This window comes from Astatotilapia calliptera, chromosome 7 (assembly GCF_900246225.1).
Source record: "Astatotilapia calliptera chromosome 7, fAstCal1.2, whole genome shotgun sequence".
Lineage (NCBI taxonomy): Eukaryota > Metazoa > Chordata > Actinopteri > Cichliformes > Cichlidae > Astatotilapia > Astatotilapia calliptera.
Window position 1 is genome coordinate 1,546,652 of NC_039308.1, and position 23,467 is coordinate 1,570,118.

A 23,467-nucleotide genomic window follows, 5' to 3' on the forward strand; every position below is an offset into this window, starting at 1 on the left:
TTTTTCAAACAGAAAGTGAATAAGAAGTTGATTTGATTAGAATAAACGTTTAACAACAAATGCTGTGATCAGATTTTGCTTCTGTCACATTTTATGTCTTTGGAGTGAATCAAAAACAGAACTTTAATCTGCAGATTAAATAAGAAGTTTGATTCTGTGCGTGCGGCGTCCTGCTGTTTGCTGAGGGAGAATCAGTGGGAGGTGATCCTCGTGCAGTCCAGGTGTAAGGGAGGAAAAAGGAAGAAGAAGAATTTTGCATCTGTGCATTAACATTTCCACGGGTGGGTGTGTCAAACATGCAACCCGCGGGCCAGAACCAGGCCGTCAAAGGGTCCAGTCTGGGCCACCGCGAGTCTTTGGGAACATTTCACAGGAGAAGGGCGCAAAGCTGGACCTCTCACTGTATCTTCATCAGATTTATGCTCCTCTTCCTGACACCATCCACGCTCAGCCACGTGTCACAGTACAGTGCAGCAGAGTTTTCCTGGGTTCACTCAAGAAGAAACAGTAGATTTTCTGCGATGCTTGTGGGTTGTGTTTAGTCACATTCATTTGAGTCGGCTGTGTTTCCGCTCCCCTCGTCTCCTCTCTGTGGATTTAGTGTGGGAGTTTTCCGTCAGTCGTTGTCGGGTCTTCTGTTGTGTTTGTTTCCCAGCGTACGTGTTTCCTGTGTTCAGGTCTTTTTCATGTTCTTTGTCCCGTTTAGTATCTATTTTCTCCCAGTTTCGTTCCAGTTCAGTTTAGCTTTAGTAGTCTTTGTTTGTACCTTCCCCCAGCCTAATAAACGACTCGCCTGTTGTTAAACCCCGCCCCCGTCTCGAGTGTCGCTGCAATCTTTTTTCTTATCAGACATCTCAAGGATTAAATGTGCAGTTAAACTTTTATGCACTCAGAGTAAGGATGTTTTGTTTTTTTACTGGGTTATTAGCAGTGTTGGGCAAGTTACTTGAAAAAAGTAATCAGTAACTAATTACTGATTACTTCCTCAAAAAATAATCCCGTTACTTTACTGATTACTTATTTTCAAAAGTAATTAATTATTTAGTTACTTAGTTACTTAGTTACATTTTAAAAACACGATTTACAACCTGAGTAGGTGATAAAGTGATAGATCTTTCAGCCCAATTCTACTTTTTCTGCATAATCCATCATACAAAATGTAATCAGATGGAAAAGTCTCTTTTTAAAACTTGTTTTATTAGTTTTAATCTTTTAACTTTATGCATCAAGCAAAGATTTAATTATATGCAACATTCTCTGACTGGAAGAAATTAGTTTAACATTGAAACCTATTTTCTGCACATTCCAGCTCATAAAATAAAATAGTTTGTGTGTTTACACTCAGTCTTTCAAATAGATGCAAGTAAAACACAGCAGAAAATAAATAAAGTCAAAGACTCAGCGGTCCTGTTGCTCTATTTTCACCTGTAAAGCAGGAGTGGGGTAGGCGGAGGGTTACCCTGGTGCAGGTGTGCCGCGGTCAGTGGAAGAATCCGCGAGTTTCTCTGTGAGTTTCCCATTACGTCGTAGCTACTCGGTGCTTGTTGGAAGTTTAGGGGTTTTTTCGCTGTAAAAAGAAGTTTTCTTCCCACGCACAGCGGACACTAATGTTTTTGTCACTTTTTATGGAATCAAACTCAAAGTAAGGTCAGTACTTCCACGCTTTAAACGCTGCACGCTCATACTCTCTCTGCACTCGATATGTGATCCATTGTTGATCTGCACACAGCTGTTGTCACGAACGGCGCACTCGCTTACGTCACTGTCGTGAGACATTCTCGCAAAAAATCACGGTTTTAGTAACGCAGTAACGCAGCGTTCCTACGGGAAAGTAACGGTAATCTAATTACCGTTTTTGCAATAGTAATCCCTTACTTTACTCGTTACTTGAAAAAAGTAATCGGATTACAGTAACGCGTTACTGCCCATCTCTGGTTATTAGGCAGATGTTTGACTGGTCCAGTGGAGATTAAACGGGGCCGTGTTATCAGGTTTTCATGATTCATGTCAGATTAAACTGGTAGCAGTGTTCACTTATCTGTCAACGTATTTTTTCTGTGGGATTATTTTTAATGTAATCTCGTAGAAGAGATTAAAAAAGTCACCAGTTCATATCTGGATTGTTTGTATGAACTCTTTCAGGTTTACAGTTTCTCTATTAGCCTGCATATTATCACAGATCTTTATTATGAACATCGTCTGTTCACACCGTCTGTGGACGTCTTCAGCCTGCTGCAGGTTTCAGGCTTCAGATTATTCGCTGCTGGAGGAGCTCGTTTGCATAAAACCGGGGTCATAAATGTCTTCTTAGAAAAAGACGTTTTGAACTACTTCACGTCTCTGTGCTGATTCTGGTATTTACGCTGTGAAATCAGCTCTGAGGTTCAGTTTAAGGTTTAAAGACGTCTTCTTCAGCAGCTGCCGCTTTAAATCTTTTGAAATGTTATTTCCCCAAAGGAAATGTTGACCTTTCACAGCTGTTCAAATAACTCAGCCAATTAAATCATGTTTTCTTGGTCGTTTCCTAAGAAGAATAAGCATTTTTTAAAGCTAATAAAACATCTTTTGTTCCCGTTAGTGAGCGTCTGTGGGGCGTCCTTGCGGCGCCTCACTGTTGAACCGTGTCTCCCACCTTCTCTTAAAGACGTTTGAAGGTTCGAGGGTTATCGCGCAGGCAGTCACAGCTCTGAGATCAGTGCGAAACACACAAAGAGCCCAGAAGCTTCACGTCTTCACAGAAGTGTTCGGTTTGACTCAGACACCACCACACTCAGAGTGGGTGGTGTTTTTACAGTGTTTATTTCACAGCACGCGGAGTCACTGAGCAGCTTCTCCCTTTAAATCTGATCTCCACTCATCACAGCAGCTCTCACCACCATCCTGAAACCTCCCCTTTCTCTTCTGCTGCTCTCCTTCTGTTACAAATCAGCCCTGACACTCATCTCCACCCGCTCCACCCTGCCTGCACTCACTTCTTCATCTCTATCTGGATGGTTGACTCCAGGCATTAAACTCCTGCAGCGACACTATCTCTGTGTTGCACCGCTCCACCTCTCATTCACACATGGTCCCTTTTCCTTTTACGGACTTTCATTCCTCTTCTCTCCCCAGCATACCTCCACCTCTCCAGGCTCTCCTCCACCTGTTCCTCTTTCTCGACCTCATCTGTCAGCGCTGCAAACAGGAAGGAGCTCAGAGCAGATCCCTGATGTACTCCCACCTTCAACCCACCTGTCTCTCCTACCACACACGTAATCATGCACCTGCTTTCCTCATCATCCTCCAACTCTCCAAAATCATCGTTAACAGTCTGGTTAAAGTCCACCTCCCCCTCTCCTGGACATCTCCACACCTCCACATGTATGTCACCACCGTCCCACTCGTCATAGCTGCCCTCTCTTCATCATTATTACTCCTCCACCCGTCCTCTCACTCTCATTTTCTATTCATGAGCTGCTCAGTACTCCTTCCATCTCCTCCACAGACTCGCTTCCTATATCATAATCTGGGATTTTGCAGAATCTCTGTTTGTTGTTCAACGGTTGGCTGAGACTCAGATTCCGTCCTTTGTCTTTAATGAATGCATGTGGCGCAGCAGCATTAGCTTCCTGAATGCACCGACTCTTCACGCATTCTGCATTTACACATGCTGCAGGTCAGCTGTTATATGCAGATTTCTGAAAACCACCCCTGTCTCTCAACACGTGCCCCACCCTCCAGTACCCCGAGCAGACTGATGGAGGACGCCTGCCTTACATCAGAGCACTTAAGGAAATCCCCAATCACAACATACTTCAGATAAAAGGGTGAAAAAACGGTGTTTTTACAGCAGTCTGCAGCTTTTGGCTCACTGTGCAGACACTGAGCTCATCATCTGAAGCTTTGGTCATGTTTGATATGAACATGCACACCTGGAACAGGAGAAATATGCCAAAAAACAAAGGAAAAGAACTGGTTTGGTACATGCAGCGTGCAGGGTTGGGGTGCCACCGCTGGAACAGCATGAAAGGCTTTTATTGGAGCAGTCTGACACATTTACATATCAGCTTCACTCACATCAGCTCTCCTACACAACATTGCATCAGTCACGTGACTGGGTAGACTCCATATTTGTGTTTCACATGTTTATGAGTGTCAGAGTTAGCTGTGTCGCTGACTCGGGCAGCAGGAATCGAGCTCAAAGTGAGCGTTTAATGCAGGTTAATGAGGAGAACGTACAAAAGCTCAAGACACGAAGAGCAAGGCTGGGAATGCAAAATCAGAGAGCGATACACCGATCAGCCTTAACACGCTGACGGGTGGAGTGAATGACACCGATCTGCATCCTGGCACCTGTTAGTGGGTGGGACATGTCAGGAAACAAGAACCTGTAAAATGATGGGAGAAGCAGGAGAAATGGGTCAGTGTGACAGTTTGGGTCAGAACATGTAGAAAACTGCAGATTTGTCTCCAGTCTGCACGAGTCCAACAAACGAGCTGCTGTAGCTCAAACTGTCCATGTCAGGTGGTTCTGATGGAAAGGTGTCAGGATGCACAGAGCACCAGTTTAATGCATATGGGGCTGCAGAGCAGTCAGGGTGGGCGTGCTGACCATCAGAACTAAAGCACAGAACAATGGAAGAAGGTGGCCTGGTCCAAATCACGTTTTTTACATCACCAAGGCTGGATGGATGCGTGTGCGCCGCTTTTCTGGGGAACACTCGACAATGGGATGCATTATGGGAAGACGGTGAGCCAGAGGAAGCAGCAGCGTGATGCTTTGGGCGATGGAAACAGTGCTCCCTGATGGCTGTGGTCTCTTTCAGCAGGATAATGCACTGGAAGCAGGAATGTTTCCAGAATGGTTTGAGGAGCACAACAACCAGCTTGAGGTGTTGACTTGGCCTCCAGATTCCCCAGAATCACGTTCTGGACAAACGGATCCGTCAGGACGCTCTGTGCATCCTGACACCTTTCCATCAGAGCTGCAGGGTCCGTGCCTCCACGGGTCAGGTGGAGACAACATAAAGAGACACGGGGAACGTTTAACTTCACATGAGGCATTGATAACAGCCGCTATCAAAGTAAAACAGGAAGTAAGACACAACTGAATGAGGATAAACAAGATTAACGTGACACAGGAGACATCACAGACAAAAACACAGCGTTGGTAACAGTAACTACAACCGAGAACAAAAGACTCAAACAACAAGATGAGAATATAAACCATGAAGAGAAATTATATTAGAAGATAGAGCAGGCGTGAAAGCGCGGGGGAAATAGAAACAACAGTTCTATTAATAGAAACCTGCAGACTGACCCACAGAAACAGCTTCAAATGCAGGACTGAAGTAACAGACTGGACTACAGACTAAAACTTATAATACACCCGAGGATCAGAAGTCCAGGTAAAAGTAAAACGTTTGACTGCAGAAGCTGCAGCATCACTGTAACAGTCACAGCTCTGCACTTCTTCATGTTGACAGTAAATAAAATAATTTCATTTTCACTTACGTTCATTCAGAAATTCAGATCCCTTCATTTGTTGACTTCTACCAGCGTTTGGGTTTTTTAGCTGAGCAGTCAGAGCACGAAACGCAGACAAAGGAACAGAAAATATTTCTGTTACCTGGAGCTCATTTCCTGACAGTCAGCCCCTCCCCCCACGCTCGGCCAAGGTCTCACCGAGCACCTGTCAGTCATCCGGATGAGCTTTCATCTCCACCGAGGCTGATGTAATCCGTCTCCTCAAAGCCTTCAAGACCCCCGGTCTCTGAGCGACTCTGGGCTGCCTCAGATGAAAGGTGACAAAAGGAAGAGAAATGCGGTGAAATCGATGTTTGTCAGACCAGACGTGGGTCACAGATCTCACCCGATGGCAGATTCAGAGCTCTGCACACTTCAAGCAGCCGCTCAGTTGCATCGGCCAATCAAGAGGCACCGCTAACGACCTGCCAACACTCCCAGCGTTACAGCACTTCAGTCGTACAAAACAGATAATGAACAGAACAAATGTAGTGCTGGGAAAGTTTTCTCACATTTCTCACATATTTGTCAGACTTTCATGTCTCAGATCATCAAACTCATTTTTATATTTTACAAAAACCTGGAACAGAGTGAGCGATGTAGTCAAAGCAACCTCGGAGTCCAGGAGGAAACTCTGGACTGGCAGGATGGGGATGGTGGAGAGTCTGGGCAGCTCCACAGAATACTTTAGTGGTTCTCAGCTGTAAACTGGGAGAGAAAGCCTGTGTTAGCGTCAGTGGTTTAACCGGCTCCACCTCAGTTAAACTGTTGGAGCGGTCATGCGTGCTGACGACAGTCGTTCCTGTTTCCCTCCAGGCTCTCTGCAGGGCGTGTACCAGCGGCGTCTCTACAAGGAGCTGATGAAGAACTACAACCCGTTAGAGCGGCCGGTCAGCAATGACTCCCACAGCCTGACCGTCCACTTCAGCTTCAGCCTGCTGCAGATCATGGACGTGGTAAGAACTGTTGCTTCAGTATGAACTGTTAATAATCCCTATTATTACGGCATCTGTGTGTGAGATCAGAGACTAGATGACTTCATACAGGACCAAGAAAGAAATGCTTAAAGGGGATCTTTAGAAGAGTGTGAGCTACTGGTGCATGTACTGGTGCATGTACTGGTGCACATGTTGTACCAATAATAACATTAACTGATATGTAAACATCAGTGTAATCACAGCTTCCTCGTCGTTTGTTGCTTCCTGTTTGTATTGTAGCATCTGAGCTGCGTTAGATAAACTTCACAGGTGCCTCCTCACTGTAACTATGACTGCAGGTCTTACTGGGAACCAGTGTGAATTCATAAAGTTAAATAAATCAAATAAATGAAGGATGATTGTGACTAAGGGCAACATATGACATATCATATGATAACCATGCAATGAAGATCTGGTATTGTGATCTTCTAACGCTATCATGAACACTTTAACCAGGATATGAGGGAGGGAAAGAGGGAAAGCAGGAGCAGAAATATCCAGATAACATCTGTGTTTGCACTGAATGTTTTGCTGTGTAGAGTTGAATGAATAAACTCAGACGGGTCGCCGACACGCTGCAGTCTGCACAGACGAGCAGCTCCGCTGCAGTGCTCTTTGCAGCAGCTTGTTCCCAGCTGACCGTCCTGCAGCAGCTACGTCACCGTGGAGGAATTTAAAGTGAATTTCTGCTTTTGCTGAGAAGAAAAATCCATTTTTTGCACATTTATTACAGTTAATTGTGTATTATCACAAACAGATTGCATATAACTGCCAACTTGACTCCACTCAGTGGCAGACTGGCTGAACCTTGTTGTCCACAGCCACAATGATTTTGGTGGAGCTGCATCTGAGACGCACCTCAGATTACTGCTTTTCTGCTTTTCACACAAACAAACTTCAGAAGCTCCCAGTCCTCGACCGTTTCTGCGGGTTCAGAGTGGACGTTTGCTCCAATTAGCCCGACTTCAGGGATGAACTTTCCTGCTGCGCGGCCCGACCGTGAGGCTGAGACATAAACTCAAACAAACGGATGCTGTGAGGAACTAAACGAGCTCAGCTCATTCGTTTCTACCTCACGCACATCTTACAGCCAGTTTAACAAACACTCGCTCTGCACCCTGCTAGCAGCCACAGCAGGAGGCAACTTTCATCTTTCATCTATCATGGCATGTGACACGCACACACACATCAATTATTAGACATGTCAGAGTCCTGGCTGCAGAACTTTATTCAACCACAGTGCAGGGCAGCTAACACACACACACTCTTTCTAAAACTGCCTTTTGTCTCCGATGTGCAGTGAGTGTGTGTTTCATGGGTCTGCTCTCGTGTCTGTGTGTGTTTGTGCACACAGAGGAGATGCGATCGTGCTCCACGTGCAGCAGCTCCACCTTCATATGGACCCAGGCGTGGCCTCGGTGCTGTTCTGCATGTGTGAGGGTTTTGGATTGAGTGATTGTGGAGAGCGCCCCCCACAGTGTCTCTCATCGCTCCCGCCTCCTTCTGTCTGAATTTATGGGGGCGCCACAGTCCCACGGAGAAACAAGGTACTCATGAAACCTGAATCGGACCTAAATCTCTCACCGTGACAAAGTATAGCTTATTTTTACACAACGTTGGTATTTACATGAACTTTAAATTCACTTCCTGTCAGTGTGGGTTTTGGAGCAGGGAGCGCCAGCAGAGGCTCGGACAGAGTGGGGGGGAGGTCGGGTGAGGAGGGAGAAAGCAGCCGGCTCGTTTCAGGAATCGAACCAGTCGTAATATTTTAGTTTTTTATCATCTTTAACGATTGTTGTTGAAGGAGCTACTTGTTTTCATTTTGATGTATTGCTTCTTTAATGTTTTCTATTTTCTTTACTTCAGGAAGAATAGCTGTTGCCATGGTAACAAGTGATGTGGATCAGAATAAGGAACAAATGTAAGAAATACTGTTTAAATCTGAGTCTAACAGCACGTAAACGTTCAGAAGTAGCAAGAGTTCACAAACAGCTCCCCGTTAGCAGGAACACGCTAATTAGCTAAAGGGGTGACGAAGGCGTTCCACAGCACACGGCGAGGGAAACGTATTTTTGGGTGGGCTTGATGAGGTTCTTAATCAATATAAATGACTCAGCGTGAAGTTGGCAGGAAGCCGAGCGTTTAATTACCTGATGTCATGATTTCTCACTTCTGCAGCTTCATCTGAAGCGAATCTGTCGTTTCAAATATCTGCTTTGGTTTTGTTAGGAGGATTTTCCAGCATCACTTCTGTCTGCGTGCCGCTGCATCGCTGGCAGCAACCATCCCGGCACGGTGCTTTTCCACCCCGAAGGTGAAAGGTGCCGTTTCCCTTGGCGACGTGTTTGATAGAAAGTTACAGACTTGAGGGTTTGACTCAAGTTTAACAGGAAAACATCCAAAATCCTAAGTTTGAACTTATTTTTGGGTTCTTGATCTCCCCATAGCACCAGGATGTAACCGAAATATGGACCCAGCAGTCTCATCACGTAGACAGCTCAACATTCACTGCCCCACATAGCAAGCTGGTCTGGCCCAGATCTGGTGTCAAGCCGGCACTGCTGGCTGACTGGTGTCATGGCAGAGTCTATGTCAACCAGATGTGGGCCAGGTCTGGCAATGATGGCACTGTTTATGTTCCTATTTTCCTATTTCAGTTAGTAGACCTCAATGCCATGTTGCAATACTATACTGCTGTGGTAGCCAACGTTTCAAATGCAGGTTTTGCAGGTTTGTGAGTGCACACTTTATCGAAAACCTAGTTTACTCATTGTTACCACTGGGTGGCTGTAGCGCAGGAGGTAGAGCGGGTCACCTGCTGATCAGAAGGTTAGTGGTTCAATCTAGAGATGGCACGATACCACTTTTTTATGTCCGATACCGATACCGATATCATAAATTTGGATATCTGCCGATACCGATATGAATCCGATATAGTGTTTTTTAATCAACAAAACTGTTTTTTAAATATCTTGCTGCATTTTGTATAAGTTCATACTCAAGTTTAAAACAACAACTACACTAAAGCTATTCTGTTATACCTGTATGCAAAAAAAAAATATTTCATAGTTCAGCAATACTGATCAATCTAATAAACTTAAACCTACACCATCCTCCCTATTCTGGTATTTTAAAGAGTACTTAGCGTAAATATTAAGCAACCTAACTAATAGGGTTCCAACTCCCAGCAACAACAAAAATAAATAAATAAAAAATAGGGAACCACCCCTCACGCTCCACCTCATGATGCTTAATCGACGTAATCAACCTTAATTTGATGCAGTGTGAAAAAAAATGCACAGAAATCAATTATTTTTCAAGAAATATTAAATAGATTCAACATCTTTCTTCAACAAAATTGCAGACTGCACAGATGGTACCTTCCCAAAGGAAAAAGTACTATAGCTTACTAGGGTATATATATTAGACTTAATAGTCACTATATACAGTAATTGACTTCTATTCCTTTTACATCAAATTAAAACTTTGGGTGTCAGATAATTATTTATTAAAAGCTCGACATTTTAAATGAGAATAAGAAAGAAAAGTATGTCTTTGTGCCCCCTTTTCCCTGTTCATGCCCTATCGGCCCCCCTGGCTAAACTTTGCTAGATCCGCCCCTGCACAGTTACCAGCCGTCAGCTACGTAGAAAAAGATCCTGGTGTAGAAAGTAATATTAAATAAATTCTAACAACAGCTGATCAAGCTTAAACGTGCTGCTGTTGTTCAGCCGCTGGTTTCCTCTTTCTGGTGCAAAGTGGGCCAAAAACAAACTAGAGACACGGACTCGCGACAGAAAAGCCGATCAGCTGATCGTTAAGCAGTTTCATGATTGAAGTAGCAGCCGGAGAGCGAGAGGCAGTCGCTCGTTAAGCTTAACGCAGGAATGCTTTACAAACATTCAGAGATGGACTTACACACTTGCTTTACTTCTCTCGGGGATAACTTTGTCGGAGATGAAATGCCGGGTTGCTAGCGAAGCTCCAAATGCTATCCAGACCACCGACAGGTCCCGCATGCCACAGCCGCTCTATCACGTGATGCATACTGCTCCGACTGCTAACGTTCTGAGGCGAGTTACGGCGTGTTGCAAGTTTTGTGAGGTGCTTTCGTGATATTTAATGGATCGGATTACATTTTTTATTTTTCTCCGATATCCGATCCAGTAATTTAGGTCAGTATCGGACCGATACCGATACGTAATATCGGATCGGTCCATCTCTAGTTCAATCCCTGACTGCTCCAGTCTGCATGTCAAGAGTGAGAATGTGTATGAATGTAGTTAGAGCACTCAGCTTAGAGAAAGTGTGTGAATGTGGCATGTTGTAACCCGGGAGAGAAGAAAAGTGCTGTATAAGAATCAGTGTCTGAGTTTCGTCATGTTACTTCTGCATTATTATGTCCCGGCGCATTTTGTTATTACATGGCTTGATTAAGGTACATATCAAGCTGACATCTGGGGCCAGAGCTGAAACTGTTCTGGGCCAACACAGGGCCTTGTGCTGACCCATGTGTGGGCCAGATCTGGGCCACCAAAGGGCCGTCATTCTTTGCGGTATGTGGGCCATGTGTAAGCACATTGTGTGGGCCAGATCCAGGCCATACCAATTTTGCTATTTGGGGCAAAACACCATTTTCCTTTAATCACCCACTAAAGTATCTCTGTGTTCATCTGTTGCTTTATCTGCTGGTTTCTCCTCGACTCCAGTCCTCATCCACTCCTAACATCATTTATTTCTTCGTGGTACCATTCATCAGACACTTTCCTCCGTCTCAGCCCATCTGAGCTCGCCTGATCAGTCTGCATCCATTTTTAAAAGACTTCATCTTTCCTCTGGGAAACGCGGTTTCGTTCGTAACATTAGGATCCTTTCTCAGCGCTCATTCATCACCACTTATTAATACGAGATAACGACACAGTATCAGATTCAGCTGAGCACAGGAGCAGCTTTTGATCTCCTGCAGCCTTTTTACAGATTTAAGATGCTGCAGGGTTGGATATCAGGTTGTTCATTTATCGTCTGTACTCTGCTGAATCTTTTTGTTGGATACCAGCAGGACCTCCACCTGCCTCCATCTTCCTGACATCAACATTCACACACAGTAAGAGCAGTAATCTCTATAAAAACTCGTTTTCATTCAGTCTTTTCAACTCTTGGTTCTGGGCGATGGGATAAAGTGCCATCCTACCCTCCCCACCCCCCTCCACTGTGATTTTTGGGCTTCATCAGCTCGTATCATCTCATCAGCTGCTGAGCACCATTTCACAGCTGCTGCCGTTTTGCCCCATTGCTCCCGAGTTTTATATCCACACTGGTGGGTTTTCCTTCTGGCTGACTGGTCGGTCTGGTCTGTGAGTCACAGGTGCGATTGAGGCTGAGAAAAGGGCAACCCTGGTTTCTCCGTCAGGCTGCTGCTACTGTGGCTTTTCTCCTTACTGTATGAGAGTACCTGGTTTTCTTTTATAGAATAGCACTTTATTTTCATTGTACATGTACAATGAAATGGTGGGTGACCACACCCACTGGGCTGGAATTAAATATAAAGAGTAGACAGCAGGAAAACAGGATATATAGACAAACATAAGAGAGAGGTGCACATTAGAGAACAGTTTCAAAGTGCTTGAAAGAAGCGCAAAAGGACTGGACAGAGTCTGTGTGAGTGTGCTATGTGCCCCACCCAGAGCCTCCGGGGGGGGCAAAGTCAGTGTTTTGGGTGGTGTTAATGACCCTCTGTGCAGCCTTCCTGCTCTCGGTCGTGGCCCCTGAGTACAAACTCCAGGCAGGAGGAGAGCACGCTCTCCACTGAGGAGCTGTAGATGTTACTCTTCCTCAGGAGACGGAGGAAGTGCAGCAGCTGCTGGGCCTTCGTTACCAGGGCGATGGTGTTGTGGGTCCAGGTGACATCAGCACAGATTGATGGATTTTTAAAAACGTATAATTAACCTATTAAAAAGACATACGAGTGGGTTTGCAGTTTATGGAAGCTACCATGTTCCTGTGCTTTATCGTCAGAGAAACTGTTCTCAGCATCAAAGAAATGAAAACCCAAAGGAAAGCGACGACGCCACGGGCACTTTACAGCCTCATCCAGAGTAAATGGAGTCGAGGTAAACAGAGGTTTGTTCTATGACTGCCATCGTAGCGAGGATTATACAGCTGGAGTAAGAAAACAGGATACGTTTGACTGCAATCTGCACTCTACGGACAAATACCTGCGATTACATTTACAACTGTAACTGTAACCAAACACGAGCTTTTCCTGATCCAAACCAAACAACTAGCATAGCAATAACTGAACAAGCAGTTTTCTTAGAATCAGTTATCAACCAGTTATAAACGTTATCATTTCATAGTTTAATGGCAGATAACTTCTACGTTTAGCTATAAATTACACAAGTTTTCTAGTTTTCTTGGCTCATTGCTGCAGGCTTTTCAGCAGGAGCATAGTGAGAGCGATTGTGTAACCACTGCAGGCGTCCTGCAGATCCTGGGAGGAAGTTTTGGCTTCTTTTCATATCAAACAATCTGCTCTCCAGGTGCATTTCCTGCTCTAATATATGGTTTCCTGGTGCAAGAAAGAACTTGTCTGACCTTTAAATGTAGGCGTTCTTTCAAAGAGGTTTATTTGTTCAAGCATACTCTTTGTTTTTCATGTGGCTGCAGTCAGCTTAGCATACAGATAATACTCGTTAGTAACTGGAGGTCAGTCCTTAAACTTTTAATATTCTTTCCTCTGTAGACTCTCCCTCCTCCAACGTGCCGGCCACTTGCTTACATCCTCATCTTTTAATTCTTTCAGTACGCTCGGCTGCCTGAGAATGTATTAACAGGCTGGACATTCATCAAAGTGACATTATTCGCATTCATCCTCCCCTCTGCCGGCGCTCCACATGTTTAAGATTAATTTACAGGGACGAAGGAAACGCTGGAGAATAGACTGTCTTTTAACCGTGACTGCAGAGGAGTGTTCAGTCATATGCAAACAACAGAAGCTCCTTTAACCCAAAAGCATCTTTGGCCAAGATGACCGCACAATCCATTAAAGCCCTTATGAACCCGAGTTAGAGATGATCAGCGATCAACACCTGCTTCCTAACATCAGCAGCTCAGAGCAGCTGAACTCACCTGAGACTGTAGGAATCACCAATACATATGAGTTCATGTGTTCAGTCTTCATTTCATGTCCCTCCAGTTTTTATGAACAGCAAAGTTTATGAACTGTTTGGGAAATTGAAGCGCACGTGACTCCAGATTCACCACCGAGCCTCTCGCGCCGCTCAAACCCAGAGTTTGTTTTTTGCGTATTTTTTGTGAAAATGTCATAACCCCCCCACTGAAGCAGAGATTCATCCTACTCAGCTGAGTCTGAGTCGCCAGCAGCAGGATCCTCATGTGCGTCTGCAAAGTTGTTGTGAACTTGTTAGTTATGCCTCTCTGCAGCCGGCTTCTTTATGCAGAAGTTGTTCTGGTTCAGAGCACTGAGGAAACAGCTCTGTGGCCACCGCTGTTATTCCAGCACCAACATTCCCCTGCTTCAGAGTGCTGCTAGCATCTACTAATAACCAGTGAGTGAAAACACATCCGTGTGGAGGAGGGGGACGTGACACATAAAAGCACCAGCAGGACACAAACCAACGTCTCCGGCATGTAAACCTGCGGCTTGACCGCATTTATGTGACTAACATGTGACTATTATCTGTTAGAAGACAGCATTGCTGCAGCTGCTTTATAAGAACATCAGCTTGATGGGCAGAAACCTGTTACGACTCGTCTGAATAACGTCTCAGTGAGTGGCCACGTTGCAATCTACACTGTGAGGGTGTCTTTCTTTGGATCCAGACAAATGTCTGTAACGTGTTTGCCGTCGGGCATCTCTGCTGATGAAACTGAGCTGTGAAGCTTCTCTCACAGGAGTCGGGGAAAGGAACGTATTCAAAGTGCAACAGAGCAAAGAGCAGAATTGGTTTTATTGTAAAATTAAATCCCAACTTTAAAAGGCACATTTTTGTGGGGCGTTGTTCCAGGCAGAGAGGCCCAGGTGTTCGTCTCGTCCTGGTCACACACCTGAACCACGTCAACAAAGTAGCAGCTTTACTCCGAGTCGCTCCGTAATGAAGGATCACCTTGTGTCTAAGGGAGAGGCGTCGCGTCAAAGAAGCTTATTTCCACCACCTGCGTCCATTAAACTGTTCTTTCTGTCACTACTCAGAGCTCGTGGCACAGGTGGTAAATCGACAGCTTCTCATTAACTTCTCACCAGCACAGCGGAGCGGTGCAGCGTTTATATCACACCTGACGCCACATCAAACCTGCTGTCAGTTCCCTTCACCTGTGAACAGGACGCCGAGACACCTAAACGCTGGTCCAGGGTGGGTCCACTTCACCCACCTCAGACTGGAGGGTGCTAATTCTCCTTCACCCCACTTCACAGGCTCATTTAACTGCCCCAGTGTGAGGTGGGGGTCACCACCCCAAAGCCCAAAGAATGACATCATGAGCAGATAAGATTTCCTTCAACATCTTCAGAGTCATTTTGTTGGTTTGTCCTCTTCACACCATGATGCGCGCTCTATCCTGGTTTCTGCAACTGTACCTGTAGAAAAGCAAGCCTAACCTCTCAGATGGACCGTTCATTGTAACCGAGGCGTTGATCGCCTTTCTTCTTTTTCTGTTTCAGGACGAGAAGAACCAGGTGCTGACCACCAACATCTGGCTACAGCTGGTGAGTTTTCTTTCTGGTAAAAGATTAAGATGATCGTAGAAAAGGGTCCAGACGGTTCTTACACCAACTGTAAACATTCGTTTTCACAGCTTCAACCCACTGACTGTATAAAGATGCACATGAATATTACATCTGTTAATGTTGTTCTGAGCTCGTGCTTGTGGTGCTCAGGTGAGCCGCCTTTACCTGTCAGGCACGCTGGAAACATCAGCGGTTTCCAGGAGACGTAGTTTCGAGTCTTTTTCCTCTTTTCTGTCTTTTTTATATGTTTTTACATTTGCAGCCGAGGCTGAGCGCGTTCTACGCCTCAGTGAGAATCCGTGTATTTCCCAACATGTCAAACTTTATCTTGAGGGTATGTTTGTGCCAGCTTTGACATTTAGAAATGGACGTCCCTTTTTGGGGGGAGTTTAGTGTAATGATCCATAACTCACTGCCGGAGGATTAGTTCAAGATATGAGCTAGCCCTCCACCCAGCCTCCCCCTGCCGTCACCTGCAGAGAGTTAACGCAGGGTGTCCGCCAGCCGTCGCAGGCGGGAGTATCGGTGGCAGTCGGGATGGCGAGCAAACTGACTGTTGGTAAAATAAAGCGAGCAAACACTGACGATGAGTAAAAGCCTGCAGCCACGCCGCCCCATCCTTCCACAGAGGATGAACTCCAGCTCTGCCACTTGACCCAGATACAGTGAGTTTGCTGTGATGGAGAAAAACTCCAAAAAGCAGCGCCAGCGCCGCCTCTCTGTCTCCAAGAATGCTCCGTGAGCCTCGCCACCTCCTGCTCTTTGACGCTTTACATCTTCTCCGTTCGCTTTGAGCCGGTCTCGCTCGGAGGAAAGCCAGTTTTCTTTGTTTTCCTCGGGCAGGGCTGACTCTGGTGTGAATGTCAAAGCTAATGGCGAGCGCAGGAATCCATTAAGAGAGCTCCTTAAGCCCATTTCACACAGCTGTCCAAATTTAATTAGGTTTCATATCAGGGCCTGTGGAATGTGCGTTTGTACGGTGGCGCTGCACTAATCCGGCCTAATCTGCTCCTCTCGGATGGAAAGGTTGGTTCCTCCCCAGAGGCTCTCCCAGGACCAATGACTGTTTTGGCTTAATTTAATTTGGCTTCAGCTCCTCTTCCTCCTCCTCTGCTGCTGCTGGAGTCATTGTTCAGGGTTTTATTGTGAAGGGGAAGAATGTCTTTAAGCGAGGAGAAACATTTCTGCAGCCGGAGCTGGTAGGCTTTTTAATGTCAGTGTTCCTGCAGCTTTTGTTCGTTTCCTCCTGGCAGACGAGAAACTTTGACTCACCGTGAGAGTAAAAACTGCCTCCTGGATCACATTTCTTCCTTCAGGGGCTCAGAAAGAGCTTTCACGTTTATTCTGCAATGATTTTGTTGAGCATTCGTCTCATTTACAAGCTGTTTGTACCCAGACGCACAGACTCAGAGCAGCATAAAGGAGCGTAAACACAGAAAAATGACGCTGTACTTTAACTGTTACTCCACTTAAAATGATTTTTCATTAATGAACAAAGCAAATGAGCAGTGAGGATATTTACCGCCTTAAACACATTAGCTGTGATGGTCTTTGGCCCTCAGGTTAAAGTTTTGGTTTTGAGATTTATCTTCAGCTCCAGTATTTTTTATACTTTTTAGCCCTCAGCCATGAAAGGCTGCTGGAGGGTCGAGAGCAGCAGACGCTGTAGAGCACAGAGTTTGAATATCAGTGACCTCAAGGTCAAAGTCAGAGGTGCAAATGTAGACACTAAAGAGTCACAAACCCAGGGCACAGAGATGTTACAGGTCTAATCAGAAAGACTTTATTCCTCGAAGGGGAAAGCAGGAATGAAACAAACCAAATAATAATGAATAAAATCGATGCACTAAAATCTCACACAGTCCTACGATTGTCCTACGACCTACAACGAAGCGGTTAAAGACAGGAGAGGAATTCCTCTTCCAGAGCGGGGATCAGCTTAGTCCCAGGAGGACGAGGAGAAGCCTCCCGTCTCGTCCCTCCACCTTGCACTCCGCAATCGGTCCCTCGCTCGCTGCCATCACCCCTTCCCTCGTGTCATCGCCCTGATAACAGACAGATTCTGGCTAGAACCATCGCTTGGGAAGCTGGCCTGGCTAATAGCCATGCCGACCCTCAACACGGTTGCTCCCGGCGAACAACAGTGGAGACAGCCGTACTCGATCACGCATGGTTCTCCCCGCTGGTCGCCATCTCTGTCGCTGGAAACTGGGACGCTGGTATTTTGTTATTTCCTGGGTGATCAGCCTTAATGATCGCGTTGACTTCCACGCCTCTGTCCTGCGTTTGGGTCTGAACGTCCTCTGGGATTAATGACACACACAGCCACATGACATCAGTTAGTTTCCACAATGAATGCAACAATGTAACACGCAGGTATTTAGTCCAGACTCTGATGACTGTCATGACATCACTGCATCAAAATGACTGATGAGGATAAAAATGTTTAGAGTTGATTCAATATTCAGGGCAAAAAAAGTAAAAGTTGTTATCATACGTGTGCATTCACATGCTGCCCTGTGATTGGTTGATTAGCTACTCGTGTTAATAAGCGTCTGGACCTAATGAAGTGGCCAGCGAGTGTAATAAACATGAAATTCTTCTTCTTCTTGTAATAAAATAACAGCAGCTCGAAGTTAAACCATTAAAATAAAATATCTAAAATATTGTATTTACCTCACGATTTTACTGCTTTACTGCTTACATCCGCCTGTGGTGACGACAGGATCATCTTCAGCTCTTCAGCAGCTTTTACATGTTTAGTCGTGTTGAAACAAATAATTAAAGTGTTTGGAGAGGTCTTATAATAATCAGCGGCTCTTTCAGAGTTCCAGAGTCTCCCTGAAATCTTCCAGCATAAAAGCGGTGATATCCGGCCTTGTCTCTGAGCTGCTGCATTTCTCTCTTTCTTTCTGAACCTTATCTCGTGGATCAGTCGGCCTCTCCCTTTGTACTGTGCAGGTTTCTGTTGGTCTTATGCAGCTCTGACTTGTGAAGCTTTGGAGGCTTTGAACATCCTCCCTGCTCATTGAAATTACCTGTGAGCTCTCAGAATCAAACCGGCTTCCTCGGCGTGTTCTGAAGTTTCTCACATGTTGTAGTCTCAGTGGTTTCCATGCTAATGCTAACGGAGCGAGGAGTTAATGTTGTGTTTTATTACGTATTTCAGCAAACCTCACGGAGTCAACATATTCCTCCTGAAAGCTAAGAAGTAAAACGTCATCCCAACTCTTTTAATATTTCAACAGTCGCAAGAATTGAATATGTGAAATGAAAACTGAAGGCCTTTGGATGAAAGCGCTCTGATCTAAATCACCAAATCTCTCAAACTGGAAAATTAATTGGATTAATCTTAATATTTAATTAGTAAAAAATAAAATATTTAGGCTTCTCTGTTTGCTCCGTACGTCTCAAAAACAGGCTGAAAATCACCTTTAAGCTTTGCTGCTTTACACGCTCGTGCGTCTGTGACGCTTTGACCCAGTTTCTCCAGCTTTGCTGACAGTTACAGTCGAGCAGCACGGTGCACTGAGGGACGGTTCATCCAGGTGCACATTCAGGTGTTCACAAGCAAAGCAGCAGCTCTGCATTACTGATGGCTTCCATTACAACAGCTGGCCTGTGTTACCTTTGTAAGGGATCACGTGTAATCAGAGTAAATGATGGAGAATAAATCAGTAAACGATACACAGCACAAGATGTACTGGCTGGTTTACCAAAACATTTCTTATAACTTTAACTGAAACCAGCTAATTGTTTCTAATTTGTGATGGAGCAGTTTTACAAAGTCTAATGCGGGAGGCTAACGTCGTTTAGCTAGCCTCCTGCATTATTTGGTCACGTTATTTACTTATAACTAAATAAGTATCAACTTTACATAAATGTATCTACTGCTCTCACCTGAAACAGTAAAACAGCAGCTCTGGGTTAATGATGGCTTCCATTACAATAGCTGGCCTGCGTTTCTTTGTGCCGCTGCCACCTACTGGTGAAACTAAATATCACTTTAACACCACATCAGATGGGAGCAAACGAGCTGTTTGCGCTGTGCTATGATGCAATGATGTAAACTACTGTCATAACAAAAGCAAAACGAGGGGAGCACGACCACATTCAAAGAACAAGAATTCTCAGCCTTGTTTTTAACACTCAGGGTGACACAGTACCAAACCCCATTATCCAAACTCTCGGCATCACTTAACAGCGGATAAAAGAGCTGAGATCCGCAGCTTTGTTGTTGGTGTGAATGTAATAATCCAGCTGTGATCCCTGATAATGCTGAGTAATTACAGAGTGAGAAGAGAGCCCGTTTTACACCATGACACGGTTGGAAATGTGTATTTGGTGAAGTCTAACTGTTAGTGACACACTTTTATTGATCTGTCAGATGAACAATTCTGCAGTGATGCAGCAGTAACTGAGCCTGTGGGTGTTTACGCGCCATCAGTGCGTCCAACCAGTGAGGCTGCTTTACTCTGACGTGATGCTTACAAAATAAGTGATGACATGTCTTTGACAGACGCGATGATGAAAGGACATTAATGGTAATGGAGTGACACTTTTATGTTTCTTGTGTCATAACTTAAAAGTTATTATATGCACAGCGTCACGTTTTTGTCAAACATCAGATGCGCCCTGCATTTTTTACAAAAGTCAGAGGCTTTTTGAGGGGAAATATCTCTGCAACAGTTCAGCTCTCAGTGGAGTCCTCCGGGAAAAACATTTCAACTCAGTGACAGGAAGTAAACAAGATGAAGAGGGATGTGCGACTTTCAGTCACCACAGCCTCAAACCGTCAGCACGGACCACAGAACTCGGAGAAGCTCGGAGACGTAACGAGGGCCGAGCCTGCCGGGGAGCCAAGTATGCAAATGAGGCGATTCTTGGCGGCGCTCCGTCCTCTCAAACACCCGGAGCTAACAATGGCTGTTACATAAGATCCATCAATGTAATCTGGATTTCACCAGCTGAGATTTGGAGGTCAGGCAAACAGGAGCCAGCTGCTGCTCATCACACAGAAGAATCACATCTGTGTGATTTTACTGTTAGCCCATCATTTATGCAGGTTTCACAGAAATACAGTGAATTTGTGGAAAACCGTGTTTATTTTTATTTGAACTAATTTGCATTTTTCTGTGTAATTTTGAGTACGTATTATGTTAAGACATGCTTTTATTTTATTGATTTATTTATTTTCTCCCCCTTTTAATCTGCAATGGTTCAGTCCAGAATCTATTTGGGCTGTGGCTCAACCAATTAGCTGTCACCACCTCAACTGGTCAGCTGGTTTATTTGTGAAGGTGTGATTGGTCCATGTGTATTTTTTTTCTGTTTGCTGTTTTTTATTTAAAGATGCCGAAACGCGTCGGTCACTTAATAAATCTGTTCCCGGTTACTTTAAGCATCGGTGGAGTGTTCATGTCATCAAATGTTTACATACAAGTTTTTTTTAAGAAAGACCCAAAAACAGGACACATTAGCCAACAACATAAATATTATTTAAACCCAAACAAACAGGTTATAAACCTGGAGGATTAAAAGCAAGAGTGTACACGTTAGCTCAGCTGAAAAACACGAACGATCCGTTCGGCTCTGAGCAGAAATGTTGAGCTAAAATAATATTATTGCAAAGCTGCTCCGTTCTTCAGCATGGAAACCAACACGTGTTAATGTTAGCATCATCATACTGGAGCCTTTTATGGTAATATGGCAGGAAAACTATAATACTGGCTATTGAAGGGGGCTAAAAATAACTGCTGTTGACGTGGATGACCTTCATGTGAAGTCTGACAATCACAGTGTCGAGATCCTGCTTTGTAACTCACTGAATGCACAGAGCGCCAAATAAAGTCTGCGACTCCACACAAACACATGTGGGTACGAGGTGCGTCAGTCCATTGGTAACATGGGGTTTTTGTATGCGTGTTTGCAGTACTGGACAGATTTCTACCTGCAGTGGAACACGTCCGACTATCCAGGCGTGACCAACGTCAGGTTCCCCGACAGCCAGATCTGGAGGCCCGACATCCTGCTGTACAACAGGTACCTGTGTGCTGCGGGAGAGCAGCCGAACCACTCGGTAACGGAGCCGGGAAGAGATTACTCCATCTTTGTTCTAAATGTATCCCAGTGTGTTAGCTGCACAGCTGATAACCTCTAACCCGATCTTTAGAGCAGGACGTACAGACTAAAGTTTCCTGGTGTAGCTGCCCCAAGTATGAAAAATGTCAGAACGGAGATGGAGCGTCACGATCGTTCGTCTTCTGGTTGATCTGCAAAGTTTCTGAAAGAAATCAATAAACCAGAAATCAGTTTGTCTCCTGGTGGAAGCCAAAGACATCTCTCAGTTTGAGGTTTTATTTCTTTGTTGCCGAGTCAGCCATCCTGTTATAGATGCTAAAGTTAGGCTCTCTCCTGTAAGCATGAACACCTCGCTGTTAACATCGGGGCTGTGGGAGGCTCTCTGCTGGTGGCGCTTCAGCTCATTAACCGAGCTGCAAAGTTTGATCCTTGGAAGTGGAGGGGGTGGGTGGTTGTCAGAGGGAATATTGACCCGGCTGGTTTTAATGAGGCAGACCCAGCTCACAGGACCAGAGCCTGACGGTGAATGATTATCAGCCAGTGGGTTCACTTTTACAGCAAACTTCCTGTCTGCCATTTCTGTTGGATGAGACCTTATAACATTTAGCTTTGCATCGCTGTACTTCAGTCTTATTACATGTTGGCTGGACACATTCATTGATACCAATACATCTGCATCTGAGCTTTTATTGGCAGATGGCTCCAGTTCTATGGGCAGAAATCTGTGCCATCAGAAACTGAATTTGAATAAGTTCAATTTGAATTTGAATTGCTCAGATTGAATCTGAATTGTAACTTGAATAAATGCTTTTGAAAACTGAATTTGAATTAGTCTAATTTGAAATTGAATTTTATATTTTGAAAATGAATTGATTTGCTTTGAAACTGCATTTTATCCTTTAAAAATTCAGCTCTCGAATAATTTCAATTTCAGTTCCAAAATTCAGTTTTTTGGAACTTACATCCGGTTCCGGTTCAAGCGCAGATTAATAGAACTACGTTTTACTAGCGGACCGAAAGTGTTACTGACGGGAATTTACAGCATCTTTAGCTGAATTAAGACTTCAGAAGTCATTCGTCATGTCGAATGACCAGCGGATAAACTCTCAGGTTGGTAATAAATGTATTACATGTATAAGAACAAGCGTCATGTTAACAAATGATAGCCGTACGGTAACTTTTATGCTTATTGTAGCTGTTAGCTAAAAACGGTAATTTAGCGTAGTTTGCCCTGAATTCAGCTTTGACAACAAATATGATCGACTGTTTCTAGTAGAATTCCAAAGTTGTCATCTTGGACCCTCTCAGAGTGCCCCTCTGTATGCTTGCAGAGACCCCTACAGTAGGGAAACATGCAAAACGGTGTCCAAACCTTTGTATTTTAGCTTTATTTATGTCTTACACAGCATCCCAACTCTTTAGCTAACTTAATAACTTTAGCTAAAGTGAATAGTTAGTCTAATTCATTAGTGCAGCATTACTGGATTTGGCCAAATTTGGCCCGCGAAGCCATACCAAATTACTATCAGAGCTGGCCTACTGGTATTATACAGCTAATATATATATATTGTTTAGTATTAAGCTTTGCTTGTTCCATATTCAGTTTTTCACCAAAACTTGTTTGAGTCCATAAGAAAAGTTTCATTCTTATATCTGGAGGAAGATTTTTTTTTTTCTTCAATAAATATTAATGTTAGCCCACGACTTTGTTCCAGTTTTGAATTTTGGCCCACTGTGTATTTGAGTTTGACACCGCTGGTTCACAGCATCCTGCCATGCGATTGCATTTGTCTCTAACCATCAGGAACCCTCACGTTAACTTTTATCCAGTGGAAAAAAGTTAGCGTTCATCCTCCAGCTTCACTGTGCTAATGTTATGCTAACATAGCTGTGTCGCTAGCGATCACGTAGCACATCATTATATAGCAGCTAGCCCAACTTCAGTAACCCTACAAACGTCACTGCTGTTTAGTTTCCTGTCTTCATTCATGTTGGAAGTGATAGCAGAGCTGTACGTTTGAATTCAGAAATCTCTCAGTCAGAACATGCTATATCATGTTTAGATAGAAGCTAGCGAGTTAACTTCCTGCTAACTTCTAACTCTGTTAAACTTCATAAATCCTGTTTTCATGGATGCCTGGATGTTAAACTTAATTGT

General features: G+C 44.4%; 1 protein-coding gene across 1 annotated transcript in view; it reads left to right on the forward strand.

The window, feature by feature from the left end:
• LOC113025044 (neuronal acetylcholine receptor subunit alpha-7) overlaps window positions 1-23,467 on the forward strand; it is a 55,322-nt gene that overhangs the window by 1,256 nt on the left and 30,599 nt on the right. The window contains exons 2-4 of the mRNA XM_026172417.1: window positions 6,322-6,461; window positions 15,163-15,207; window positions 21,161-21,270. Coding sequence (XP_026028202.1) covers window positions 6,322-6,461; window positions 15,163-15,207; window positions 21,161-21,270 — 295 coding nt within the window. The remainder of the gene's footprint in view (window positions 1-6,321; window positions 6,462-15,162; window positions 15,208-21,160; window positions 21,271-23,467) is intronic.